The sequence below is a fragment of the Glossina fuscipes genome, unplaced genomic scaffold, assembly GCF_014805625.2.
Source record: "Glossina fuscipes isolate IAEA_lab_2018 unplaced genomic scaffold, Yale_Gfus_2 61, whole genome shotgun sequence".
NCBI classification, from domain to species: Eukaryota; Metazoa; Arthropoda; class Insecta; order Diptera; family Glossinidae; genus Glossina; species Glossina fuscipes.
The window spans coordinates 1,028,686-1,043,555 of NW_023998433.1; the positions used below are offsets into that span (position 1 = coordinate 1,028,686).

At 32.5% G+C, this 14,870-nt stretch overlaps 1 protein-coding gene across 9 annotated transcripts; it reads right to left on the minus strand.

The window, feature by feature from the left end:
* Positions 1–267: 267 nt before the first annotated feature.
* Positions 268–10,780, minus strand: LOC119637744. Of its 9 annotated transcripts, none has more exons than XM_038033971.1 (3): positions 9,484–10,453; positions 8,743–8,897; positions 268–2,410 (listed from the first exon to the last, which is right to left on the minus strand). In XM_038033971.1, the coding sequence occupies exon 1, from the start codon at positions 10,381–10,383 to the stop codon at positions 9,850–9,852; it is 534 nt and encodes a 177-aa protein (XP_037889899.1). In that variant the 5' UTR covers positions 10,384–10,453; the 3' UTR covers positions 268–2,410; positions 8,743–8,897; positions 9,484–9,849. The 9 variants fall into 9 exon arrangements, 7 of the variants coding, with proteins under 7 accessions (XP_037889899.1, XP_037889898.1, XP_037889895.1 ...); XM_038033970.1 differs by having other exon boundaries at positions 8,450–8,897; XR_005247331.1 differs by lacking the exon at positions 268–2,410 and adding an exon at positions 10,763–10,780 and having other exon boundaries at positions 4,945–8,897; positions 9,484–9,690.
* Positions 10,781–14,870: the final 4,090 nt, after the last annotated feature.

Here is a 14,870-nt window from a genome sequence, read left to right on the forward strand (position 1 = left end):
TGGTATCCCACGCCGCAGTCAACACTTGGTATCCCACGCCGCAGTCAACACTTGGAATCCCACGCCGCAGTCAACACTTAAAATGCCACGCGGCCGTCGACAACCCCAAAAATCATGATCTTGAACTGTTTTTAATTCTGAATCAGATATTCTTCCCGAAAGAATAGCAACATTGAACATTGTGAGAGTCGTAGATTAAGAGCTTCCATAGGTACGAAAACTTTAACTTTCTTATGAAAACGAAGAAAACATAACCTTTTCTGTCTGTTCCCGGTATATATGACCAAAAAATATTGCAGGGCAAGCCAAGCACAATATGCATTAACAAAACTACAACTTTCATCCTTCACGACAGGCAACTTCCTACAGGAACACAAGGCAAGGCAAAGCGGGGCAAGACAATACAATATTTCTAAGCTTGAAGATAAGAGTTAGTTTTAACGTATTCGAGTACTGGGCAGAAGACAAAGTTTCCTCTATAGCATTATACATTCATGTGGACTCTCACTGTCACGACAAATTATGATGATTGTGCACGAAAGCGAAGTCTTTTTCATCGTATGGCACACGCTAGCATTGTTATTATATTGAGAAACTTTTCCTTAACTTGAACATCAAACATTACTGAACGAAGTGCTTGGCGATATTTAAACACAGGATGATTATTAGGCATTACGAACAGGAAATCGATTCTCAAAACGCTACAGCAATCTCTCCGATGACTTTCGTTTTATGATGGATGCGTTAGTTAATTTTAATCTTTCTTTAATTTTTTCGTTGGATGTAATTGAAATCTAAAAAGGTCTCCAAGAAGAGAGAGACGTTTGCACTAGAGTTTTCAACGTCTAAATGGTAGCGCAACGGGCTTATTTGATTGGAACTGTTGTGTATAACCGCAACATATCCTCATTTTTCTTTAAGTAGACTTTTGTTCTTGAAGTTATAGGTTTTTGCACATCCACTGTGTAAATTGAAATACTACATGTAAATAGGAAGATCTCTCCCGGAGAGGACAAAGATGAACAAATCAATTTTTCATTCGTGTGTAAATTATTAAGCAGTTCATTACAGACCAAAGATGAAGCGTAAGCTGTGTAATGCGCGAATGACATTATTGGTTGATCGCATAAACTTTTCACGATTGTTTGACTTTAATGGAACTAAATTCTGATGGCAGCCACGTTTTGAATAAGTGACTTGGGGAATATAAGAACTTTGGCTATTCATGTCAATTTATCTTTCTTAATGTTGCAGCAGATATGATTTTGTTCTGGATGGATGATGATAAGTAATAGGCATGTTTTCAGTTTTGAGAGAAAACGGATTTGCAATTTTTTGTTGACGTTCCCCCGTTTCGTTTAGCCGGTTGCCTTGAAGGACTTTTCACAGACGAGTATGAACAAACTTCTTTTTCACTCTTTCTCAGAAGGATATTTCTGCACTGCAACTGCTGTCTAAGGAAGTCGAATTATGTCGGTCTGACTCATGCTAAATACCAGTTGCTGTCTCACATACAGTTGCCTCCTATGTTCAATCACGGCCACAACAGTTTCCTCAAACGTCCATGATACACGACAATGTTTTGTTGATGTTGTTGTAGCTGTTGTTATTGTTATCGTTGTGTGCAATTCAAATGATTTTGTTAAAATTTAACAAAATTAATTAAAATAAAATATTACATAGCAACCGTGGTTAAATCTAATTAAAGAAAGTATTTACAATTTCGAATTCTTTTTTTTTTTTTTTTTGCAAATTACAATTGAAGGTTTCTTTCGAAAAATTAATAAACTATTTAAAAAATGGCTATTGCTTTTACAACTTGAATTTTTTTCAAAAATTTTACATGGTTTGAAAATACTAACTTAAAAACTGTTCATGTAAAATGTGTTCTCTTGCGTTTTTAAAATTATGTTTAAAAAAGTATGTTACATTGTCCCTTTTTTTCCTACGTAATTAATTAGTGTTCTACTGAAGAAAAAAGACATTTCTTGAGATAATAAACAAAAATCAAAATTAATAAAATTTTTCTTGTTGAACAGTGTTGTTAATGCTGCTGATGCTGTATCGTATGGATTCCCTTTAACGATATCGATGAGACACACTCAACATAACTCCAAAAACTGATTTAAATTATCAAAACCATAATATCTTTCGATCAAAAATCTTTCAAGTTACAATATTAAAAGTCATTGGAATACTCTGGCAAGTTATCAAATGATTGATTATGGTCTCCTGTAAAAGCATCATTAGTGTGAGAAAAGGTATTTAACTAATTAACCTGTTCGGGTAAAGTGCAAGGAATGCCCTTGCAGCACATTTCGTATCGATCAACCTACAAGGCGTTATATTCGCGCAGTAGTCCGTTTGTAAAACCCATTTTTGCTCAGACACTGGTTTTACCGACAAAAAGCTAGAAAAAAAAACCAAAAAAAAAAAAAAAATAAAAACAGAAGAAAATAGGAGCAACGCATCTTGTGTAAGGAATGATGAGAGAAAAGGCAAACCGCCACATTATTGCAAAAAAATGCTTGAATAAAAAAAGTTAATCTCAGATAATCACTGTCCAAGGGATGATCTTCATATATAGAGCTTTTTATTTCTCTCTGCCTCCTCCTCTAAATGTTGGCTCACACTTCTCAATATGTTAGCCAAAGTCCCTTTTAAACTCTTCGTGGTGGACTCTGTTATGCCCAGGTACCGATCAACTGTAGCATAACGCTAAAAATATCTCCAAAAAATATATATAGAAAAAAAGGGAAGAGGGAAAACACGACTTTCACATTAAACATGTTGTCTTCGTCTATGTCTTCAGTAACACGCAGACTATATACTTTATATCAATGATCTACTGCATGGTTATCCGCAGGCACTGATCAACTGCGGCATAACGCTACAAATAACAGTAAAAAAAAAATAATAATAAAAAAACAAATAAAAATAGAGAAAAGAGAAGAGAGTCGGTGGATGGATTTTTTTCTCTCTCTGTCCTGATCCTCATATATAACACCATTTTAAAGTTGCAATATAGCACACAGGCACCGTTCAACTGTGATATAAAACTATAAAAGCGATTCGTAAAATAAATCGAAAAGAGAGCCGGTAAAAAAAAGGAAAGAAAAAAAGTCACGTTGAATGCCTCGATAAGCTAGAGAAGCCCACGTCAGCAAAGGTTAAATCTCTTCGTATACCGCCGCTATCAGGTAAAGCAGAGTTATGTACAGGCACAGTTCAACTGTTACATAACGCTAGAAGGTACAAAGTAACACAGAACCAAAAACAGAAAAACTTTTTCTGTTACATATTCTATACCGTGGATGGGCGCGTCTTCCGATGCCTTCAAATTACTTTTTCTATTATGCTCAGGAACACAATCATTGCATGCATACAACGCTATAAGAAAAACCATTAAAATACACAAGTAATGTGACGCAAAAATAACCTAATTTAGAAAAGCCGTGTTTAGCCGATGAGCAAAAAAAGCAGCACAATTGATATCTCAAGCTTCTTTACATGCAAACTAGATTCGTATATATGCGTATATGCGTATATAGGAATCGCGCACATACCCATGTGTATGCATATATAAATACATATAATATATATTCATATAAACATATATATCATATATGCAGGTGTTATGGCAGCAGAGCTTTTCGTTTCTTGGCATATAGCATCGTCGGGGCTTGATGATGGTGGTAATGATTACTGCGATATCCTTAGCTTTTACAGCATTGACTTAAAATCATTCCGAATCACAAATTTTCAACGTATTATCATCTGCAAATGCGCATCTTCTCTATAGTTGGCTGGTAAGATTACAAGTAAATCTTATATAAATATGTATTTAAATAAACTTATAGGCTACATAAGAAGTAATCACCTGTCATCGTCATGATTATCATCAACATGTAGTTAATCATAATGCGGTTTCACACTGAGTTCTTATTTTAAGATCTTTGCAAATATTTTCATCATATTGGAAATTTTTGCTCACACATCTCGACCTCCAAAAAGTTAATTAACAAAATGATGTGCTGCTTTTTCATCAGAATACAATGAATATTTAATGATTTGCTGTGACTAGAGTGTCATCAAATACATAAGCGATTCCCTTAGCTATTTACATCATACACATCATTACATTAATATCATACAATACATGCCTGATTGCCATAGCCATTTCCACGTATCACACTATGCCGCCATGCACCACAATAATATCTCATTGAGTGTACATTCACCATTATTGGTATTGACTGTTGAAGAGTTGTTGCTGTTGTGAATTTTTATTTATTTTTATTTTTTCGTTCTTTTCGTGTCATGATATATTTATTTAATACAAGCACGATATATATCATGAAAACAATAGCGATTCCCTTAGCTTTTCTTAAACGAGCCACCACTCCGTGAAAATATCATTATCTCCATCATTACATCATTGTATCGATTACCATCCAACAGCGATTTTTTTTACATAAAATTATTGTTGTTAAGAATATATGTTTACTTGTTTTTTTGGTTGGTTGTGATTGTTGTTTTTGAATTATGGTTTTTGTTGTTGTTGTTGTTAAACGGAGTTTCATGATATATATAGAGAAATATATCATGACAAAATATATTAGCGATTCCCTTAGCTTCTTCTTATTCATATGAGCCAGCCATATATACATATACATATATCTTTACATATACATATTTATATACATATATCTTTACATATATATAACTATATATATATATATATATATATATATATATATAGTTATATATATATATATATATATGCATTTACATTAATTGTAATCATCATAATCAGCATCAATATTTTCAACCAGCATGGGACAGCTATAATGATATTGCTATGGCCATGATATATGTGGAAATATATCATAAAAACAGCGATTCCCTTAGCTTTTTTTCTTATTTAAATGATCTTTTTTCTTCTTTTTTTTTCATTTATATCAACGTCTCAGATAATCACAGAAAGCAGAATTTGTGAAGAAGCTACTTGAAAACTCGAACATGATAATGACATGTCTGCTAAAACCTCTCATTCAACTTTTCTTTAATCATCGGTCTAGTGAGCCTTAATCTTTTATCGTACGTCTAGTTTTAGTAACAGATATACGCCGCCATTTGACGTATAGAAACCCTTCAGCAATCGCCGCCTTATGGTGACTGCAAAAATTTTAAAGGAATAATCGCCATATGACAATTCCCCATAGACGCACACACTTTACTTTCCCATATTTCTGTTAATCGCCGCCATATGACGATTAAATTAATTCATAAGGGTACAGATAATTATTATAGCCGAAATACACACTATTTGTAATTCTTAGCTACACAGGCTGCAAGTAAAATTATCATTGACAAAAGCAAAAACAGGAATAACGTATTTACAATTCGTAAATGTTTTAATACTATCAACATTAACGCTCCAATAATTAATTCTGAGTTTTGCATTAGAAGTATTCGTCTTGTATGCCATAAAAATTTTACCGATATGTATATCACACAAAACATTGCTCATTCAAACTAATAAGATCAACATACAACTAAGGGCGTATGAGATGCATGTAGTTCAACATGTTGCTGGAGAATTGTTAGGTAAATATCTGTTACTCAATTGTTCTCCTCGAAAAGAATGTATTTAATTTAGAAACATGCTTGCTTATATTGGATTAAGCAACATGTGTACTGCTTAGAAATCCCAACATGTTACCTGAGTGATAAAAATAATTTAAAACAGGTTACAATAAGTATTCGATTTGAGGTTGTCAGTGCTTCATGCAAAGTTTTTAAAATATGAACTTGAACTGCTTTTGATTGCATATGAAATCTTAAATTGTACAAAGGTTTTCACTGTGTGTATCCATGCGCACCTGCATCGACGTTAGATTTCGTAAATGAATATAAAAAAAATGTTGCCATAACACTAAAATCTTTACGCATCTTACTTAATCCTTCTACTCTATTTCTTGATGTGCAAAAAGTGCAAGTATTGTTGATAGATGAGAGTTGATGTAGTTCAATATTTCCGCAAATTTCCAATTCTGTTTTTAAAAAAACGTAATTATTCAATACAATATAATTTGTTACTTGGTTTATGAAACTCGTTCCTGTTACGATGAATTTGATTATAGCTGCCTTTAATTTTACGCTTAACTATGAACTCGACATAAGTTTTGTAAAATTCTGTAAAAACTTCATTAGTTGATAGAAACGATTTTTTATGTGTCTTACTCAGATACTACTGAATAGGATCGTGCACAGCAAGCGTATAGAATATAGCCTGGACAAACTGGAGGGTTTATTATAATAATATGCAACCATTCGTGTCTTATATAAATTCTGTAAGAACTTGATTAGTTGATAGAAGTTTCTTATCACAGCTTACTCTAATTGCGCAATAGATACTTGACTTGATCATGAGGGAAGCTTATTATGTGGCCCAAATCAATCCGAAGCACAGTTGCAATAATCAAGTGAGATGCGAAGTACGTACTTTTGCATAAATATTCTGTAAAAAGACTAATTAATTGAAAACAACATCTCATGGCGGCTTACTAAAATTCAAAAGCAGCTATATGTTCGATGATAAAAGTTTTACAAACACGTCGTAGACGTACATTAAATGTACAATCCGTTGTTGATGTTCCCATTACGCAAAAAAGACCAGTTGAAGGCCGTTAATATAAATCATCCTGTAAGAACGCGTTTAGTTTTAGAGAAATTACAACGTTCGCTTACTGTGATGCTTAGCTTAGTTTTATTTTTCTAAAATGGGCTCTCTACAGCTGAATGCATTGCTTTAATTATGCACACATACGGATCAACTGTCACAACGCTAGAAATTATAGAATTTGCTGTTTTCGTTTGTAAAGTAAGAGAATCTTGCCTTCAGAAAATGTTTACAAGCGTAAGTTAAATCTAGTATATTATGCCCAACGTCACAACACTCTCTAGCCCTCGCAAGCTTTACATGAAATTATATACTGCGTTACAAACTTTTCCATTGCGACGCTGGTGCTAAAGTCACTCGATGCAATCCTGCAAAAACCCAGTTAATCTAAGAAATTCGTTATGATTGCTTACTTCTTTGCTTTTGATATGACTAGCAGACTTGCAACTTGAGAGTTGCGGGCAAATACGCCTGTATCTTATTATAAGAATCTATAGACGCAGATACCAGTTGAAATTGAGTCATAGAACAAGAATTAGTTAAATGTCCTCTCGCTTAATTTGCTTAGTTCACACGATTACGCTTAACTCGAACACACAAGCCAGCTTATGTTTTACGAAAGTTATACGCAGGCACCGTTCAACTGCGTCATAACGCTAAAATGCAGACAATTTTCGATATTTCTTTTTATAATTTAATACCTTGAACACCGTAATCTCATATTCTCTTGGTAATTATCCAAATCAATGGATAAGCATAGGCTCATTCTAATTGCGCGATCCTAGACAAGTTTCCAATCGTAAACCTGAATAGCTTTTTACTAAAGCTTGTCAATATTTCACATTGACTGAGTCCCAAGGATAGTAATGCAATCCTTTTTTGCGTAATCTCATTTTGTTTTCTTTTGTGTGGCTACAAAACAGAAATTTTCCATATTTAGAATTCATAAGTATGTAGCTTGCCTTCTTGAAAAAATTTCTAAGTTTTTGCAACTGTAGTATTCCCAAGTTACTGGTAATTATGTCTACGTATGCTTAGCAAGTTTTTGGTTACTTTCTCTGGTTTCCAAAAGTTGATATTAAAGCTTAAATGGACTCGTTTAACAAACGCTGCAAAATTAATATGGAATATAAATCGTTATACTGATACAAGTACTTCAATTTACGTGATATTATACGCAGTGCATCCAGAAATTTGAATGTATGTATATATATATATATATATATATATACACATATATATATATATATATGTAATAAGAGTTGTCTAACCTTAACACTGATAGCGTTTAGCTTGATGACAATTTAGGTCCAGTAGTACTAATCTCCATTGGTAGACTATGGGCAGGCACGGATCATCTGCTTCATAGTGCTATAAAATTTTTTAAAAATTCTACTGATAAACGGGTTTCAAAAAAATTAATACTCAGGTCTAATACGAGAATACTCATATCTCAAAATAAATTTATACTCTAAACGATAATCACGATCCTCTTTGATAGTACCGCGGAACGCTCTGCAATAGAATTTGTAAGTTAAACAACTATAAACAGAGAAATCTTACGACGGCAAGAAGCTTTTTAATCATAAATGCGCAAGGCGACACCGACTACAATTGTCACGAAATTAAAGCAGTTTCCTTTAGGCAACCCACAAATCAGAACAACGCAGAACAAGAAAGAATCCTATGTTCGCAGCTAACACTTTTGTAGAAATACTGAAATTTTCAAAAATGCATATTTCGCTTTTTGCAATAACTTGATACCATATATAAAGTAATCCTGCACTGGAAACGGTCACAGCAGCTAACATTGTTCGCTCTGCGCACTCGTTTGCTTTTGGATGCCCATCAACCTCGTTAGGCAACGTGTTGGTTGGGTAGTCCACAGTGGTTATCAATTCATTATCAGGCATGTTTAATCCTTTTATTGTTTATAATTGTGTAGAATTTGTACTTTTTGAAGAACATATGTATTGTAGGATGTTGCTGGAGTTTAATTTTATAAAGGAGTCGAGTACACTCCGAAGTTTTAGTAGTACACACAGAAAGAAACTCACTCAGTGACCAAACCACTTTATTCAAGGTTTATGCAAAAAGTTCTTCAAAGAATATGCACGGTTTATATTCATGTCATCTCCTCGTGTCTCCACATATAAATGATGCTCACATTACAATTGTGCATCTGTGTATATCTGGTTCATTGTGGTAACAACTGGAAAACAAAATTTTTCAATTTAGGGCAAATTATGCAATAACGTTGTTCTTGGGAAAAAAAATAGACAAGAAATGTTCATTTTTTCAAAATATTTTCAAAAATTCATCTTCTTGAACAATTTTTATTTATATTTTTTGAATTTTAATTACTTTTGTACAAGATTTACTTTTATATATATTTAAAACACAGATTTCATGAAGAGAAAAAATAAACATACATTATATATATATATATATACTGGATGGATTCAATATGAATCACTTCTCTTTCAATTCTATTGCTAACTTTCCACTAAAAATAAAAACTGCATAAAATGGAAAGAAATCCGAAAGATTACTTGTGTCTCTCGAGGGAGAGTAATAAGAGAGAAATGCAGTTCAATATGAATCACTTTTGTGTACGTGTTCACGAACTTTTCAAATTTTTTTCTAAATTCAAAGCTTTTTAAAAAATGGCGTCGTATTTTTCTCTCTATTCCTCACATCAACTGAAGCATACATCAGTAATCATAGATTTTTCGCCATTTTATATTCCTTTCATACAAAAACTAAAAATTTTTAAAAAAAATAAAAAATTTACAAACCGATTTTTTTTTTTGTAAAATCTTCGATTCAATTTCCATTCAGTCGTTGACCTCATAAATATAAGCCCATTGATCTGCATTATATCATCGAATCGAAATGGCCACATTATTCAACACATGATGTGCTTTTCTTCTATTTCCTTTACGCCACGTCATAATGGCTCCGTCCGAGAGGTTATTGGCAATGTAGACACAGTTCCCAAGGGACTGCAAATGGAAAAGCTTGCATAATAAAAACTATTATAACACAAACACAAACACACACACACACGCACGCACACGCACGCATCTCATTCTATCTTGGCTAGGGAATAATTAATTCTACATTTGGCTTTAACAGCTTAGAACAATAAATATGTAGATTTTTCAACTTTGCACTCGAACAGTTGATGGATGAACATGTCGTTTGCTATTTTCTATCCCACTTTCAGTCTTTTGCGTAGGATCACCAGAAACATCTGCTCCACAAGCATTTACGTATGCATTAGTCTTATTACTACTGCTGCTACTAATACTACGCATAAAATTATCTAATTCACTAAGTTCACATTTCCACAAATTCGTAATTTCTTCGCGTTGTCTACGGCACTTGTCATTATTATCGTCAATAATCACTACCGATTCAGCCTTCTCTTTGGAATGATGATTATTTATAGCTGATTTATTGATTTTCGTTTGAAATTCCAACCAGCGTTGGAAACGCTCTTGCTGCTTGCGTCTCAGCTCAAGTTCGGCATTCATTAAAGCCGTTGATAAAATGGCGCATACACGAAGATTACCACCCGAACGTAATTTGCGTTTCATTTGCAATTTCTTTAAACGAAAATTTCTGACCCAATCGCATAGTGTCTTGGGATTTTGACCGTATTCATCCTCTCCTTGGTAATACATGGCTACCATCGCTTATTTATGAAAGCTTTGAACTTTTATATAAGCAGTAAAATAAATTATTTGCAAATGCCTATATACACACACACCTTTTATACCGAAATTGTAACAATTGCAGCTATTACATCAAATAACCTTAATTTCACAATAATCAGGTTATTATGTATACACACAAAAGGTTTTCTGCTTGAGAATTCCTTCCCAACGATCTTTATACAATAGACTGCACTTTACAACGTTTCTTTTACGACTGATAAAAACCGAACTTTCTACACTGCCTTTTATACCTATGAAAAACTGTGTATGTATATTCCAATGTCATATGGCTTATTCTAGCGCTGCGTTTTCATTCCTTTTTCTACCCCTGTTTAAAGTAATCATAAATAAATACCTTTTGATACTGTTGCCTGAAAATTTTTCAATATCTCTTTGGAAAAACGAATATTAAATGCTTTGGAAATCCTCGCAATGTAGCGATAAAATATGCGTTCCATTTAAGATTTGTGGAAATGTATAATCGACCATTTTTTTTTTCTTTAGTACTCTTTTAGTGTTCAATGCATTAAAACAGAGTTGTTATACCACAAAATAATCGACAGCGTAAATAAGCAAATAGATCGACTTTTCATATCTTTTACTCAGGTATTTGTATTAAACGTATCTATGCTCATATATTGAAAAAGGAATTTTAAATAATTTAAAATAAATGTAATATTATTTATAAGTAAACAATACAAATTTTCATGGTTTAATAGTTTTCGACTTATTGAACTATTCTTCACTTTATATACTTAATAACGTAATGGGTCTAAGCCACTTTTAACAAAAATAACAAAGGAACCAAAGATATTTCTATCCTCTAAACATAAAATAACTTTTATCTTAACTCAGCCATTGTGTTTTTGCTTGTCAATGTTTGAAATCAATAAAGAAAAGTTGTTACATAGTATAACTAGTTGAAGTATTTTAGTAATCTAATATTTGTTTTGTTGAATCCCTCAATTTTGCAATTAGAATGATAATTTAGTATACTATGAACTTGTACTGGTATGCACATAGCTAAAATTATTTACAATTTTATTTATATTTATTTACATTATTATTGTGTATGTGTATATAAGCAAAAAAAAAGAAACTTGTCTGGTCTAAATGTACATATTCATATTTATGTACAAGTGAAAATGAATATCGGGCAGCTGCGCGCTAGGTTTCTTTATTTCCAATATATTTTATATTGCATGTTCATTCTAGAAACTGGAATTCTCTAAATTTTAGGAAGATTCCTTAACGTATCTTTCCAGTTAAATGTGTACAGAATAATATGCAGATAAATAAATGTTATACGTAGCTACGTATCTATACAAACGTATATTATAGGTGTATACATATATATATATATATATATATGCATTTGCGTTTGAGGAAATGACGAAAAATGCTCTTGGGAAGTCGTGATTCATAGAAAGGTCGAAGTTATTTGTCATAAATTGCTTACATATACATGTGTGCATATAAAAAGAGAATAAGGCATGTAAAAACGAAAAATATGTACAGTGAGTTTCATTAATACTGGGTTTTTTCGCTCGACAAAAAGTAAACGCCGCTGGGTCGAACAAAAAAGGTTTAATGTGAACACGAGGTTCTTCGTTTGAACCTTAAGAAAGTAGACAGATAATTTGATTCTAAATGTATATAGATCTATACATGTATATTGTGAGCTGATCTTTTCAGAGTTCCAATTAATTTTCTTATTTTATTTGACTATTTCGACTTTTAAAGCGAAATTAAATATCTATATATTTATTTATTTTTAATCTGCCTGAAATGAAGTGCAGCGAGTGAAGTGAACATGATTGAATGAATATTATGTATAAATTTAGTTACAATCGCCCAACAACACAGAGGTTAGCCCGCATGATCAGCAATATTACGGAGCAATGTTGAGCCGTAGGAAATATTTTAAGTAAGATTTTTTTTTGTTTCTTGAGTTTAGCGGATTAAGCCAATAAAGATGTCTTATATTTCTATTAAAAAAAATTCTGCAAAATATCGGAGGAAAAAAAGTTCCCCCGTACAATGCACATTCAATTTTATATACATACATCTCTTTTTGTAGAAGAGCGGCTAATTTACAAAGCGACCGCACAATTACATTCTTCTTCGCAATCATCGGATTTGAATGCAACTGGAAACATATAGCATGAATTGGATACGGAGGCAGATTTTTTCATTCGAAAAAATGAAATTTGTAAAATGGAAGACTTTGGGAATGCTTTAGTGATAACTTTACTTGGGAAATGGAACAAAATTGGTGCAGATGTAACAAAAATTTATTTTTATAATGCCAAGACATATGCAAGCAGTACTAGATGCACAATATATTAGTTTTTAAATATTGTCAACAAATAGCGTATTAAATAAACGGTATGTACAGTTTTTTGTGGTATTTTTTTAAGATTGATTTATATTTTTTGTTTATAACTTTATTTTAACTCAAAACAAATGGTTGGTTTGTTATTTAATAAAAGTTTTTGTTTTTTAAGAAATATATTTTCCGACCCTCAATCCATAAATACGTCTTTCAATAAGAGAAACCTTATTTTTTCGTACGCATTTAGACTTTACTATTCATTGTTTGATAATCGACTTACAAACACGTTGCTTACATCCAGAAAATGCAATTCTTATAACAATTTATAAAACAATAAAACTAATAGCAGAAAAAGCGTTAATTGGTTTCATATACGATATAAATGAAGCGAACAAATATTTGAGAAACTTGATCTGTCAAAAACGTTTACTATTTTTTTAGGTTGCTTATTATACATTAAATTTGAAAACGGTCCCTTCATGCTATTTTCAAGATGATACGCAAAAATGGATTTAAGACATAATTATAAAAATAACTCTTCCATAATTCATTGTTCAACGTTAAAGTCTTATATACAGCTTCCATTTGATGAATCGGAACACAAATTAATAGTATACTGATTTTAACTCGTAGGCGTTAGCCAGATGACAACACGGAGTGCTAATACCGTTTTCACTCTTTGTCGGAGTCATATGTTGCTAGCTTCATTTTTGCGAGTGATAGTTATAACGTGCAGCATTTGTGGCACAGGGTGTATTAAGTTGTGCGGATGTATCTAAGACCCATAAGGGCTTAAAATAGACCCATCTTTTATTATACCGACCAATTCAGTATAAATTGGATTGAGAACCAAAATAATGACGTTACGTTAGAAACGACTTAATCACGCAATTAATCGCAATTTTTCAAATACAACATAATTCAAAATAATGCGTTCTAAGGGAAATAATCAAAAAATTGCTCCAATCCGAGCCATTTGCTTGTACCAAAACACGTCGGTATACTAGATTTCATCAAATGATGTCGAAAATTTTGATCCGTACGTTGAACGCAAGAAAAGAAGACAGACTGACAAGCTTATATCGCGAAAGTGATCCTGAATCGATCGTTATAATAAGAAATAGCATATTCCAGTCAATTCATTTTGGGTGTTATATACAACCACGCAAACATAACCTCTTTTATAAGTGATGTAGGGTATAAAAAATATGAACGAATGAACCAAATATTGAAAAATACGTTAGAAATATATAAAAATAAAAGTCGTAAATTCAAAATAGCGATATCATAACGTTTTATGTAAGAAATTTTCAAAGAGACACATTTGATACCTTCCAAAACGCTTAGTATCAATAAATCACCTCAGCATAAGCAAAATGCTGGCTAATTATCAAATTCCAGCCCGTAGACCGGTTCTGCTGAGTATCAACCTTGATGGAAAAATCTTGTTATCGGAAAGTTTAAACCACAAACTGTAGCTTTACAATGCTAGGTTCGGACCAGATTTTCAAATTTAACAAAAATTTATTAAAAAAGGGATAACAACAGCAAGAATATGGGTGTCATTTCTTTTTTTTTTTTAGAGAAAGCTATAAGACCGCGATCACGAATTCAACAGAGAAAAGCAGAACAAATAGAAAAATAGGGTTGACTTAAATGGTTCAGCTTTTCACAATTTTCGACGTACATCTAGCCCACGGCTCCTTCGATGGATCTTTCAGGACATTGTAAATTTTTGGCAAACCTAAGGCGTTCTCCGGAATGAATATAATAAGGTATAACACCCCATGCTGCTACACCGTTCAAAGAAATCGCTTATTGCATTCACAATAGAACTATTCAGATGATTAAAGCTTCAAGCCTTTTGAAAACGTCAAGGAATGTTTCGATTTGTGAGTTGCTAAAGCAAAAAAAGTAAATAAATTCAGTCGCCAAACTCTCTTTTTATGTGAAAATACGTTGCCAAAAAATCGTGTAAAAATATGCATGCGACATATGGTAAATTAGACGATAGGCTTCACCTCTTAAAAAAGTCTGATGAAAGAACTTTAAATATTTACGCGAAAAACTATTCAAAATAACTAATATCGAAATACATCAGCGCGTATTTGATACTCGAAAAAGTTAT

Excerpts from the sequence above, each read along its gene's own strand:
- LOC119637744 (XM_038033971.1), bottom strand. The coding sequence starts at position 10,383 with ATGGTAGCCATGTATTACCAAGGAGAGGATGAATACGGTCAAAATCCC.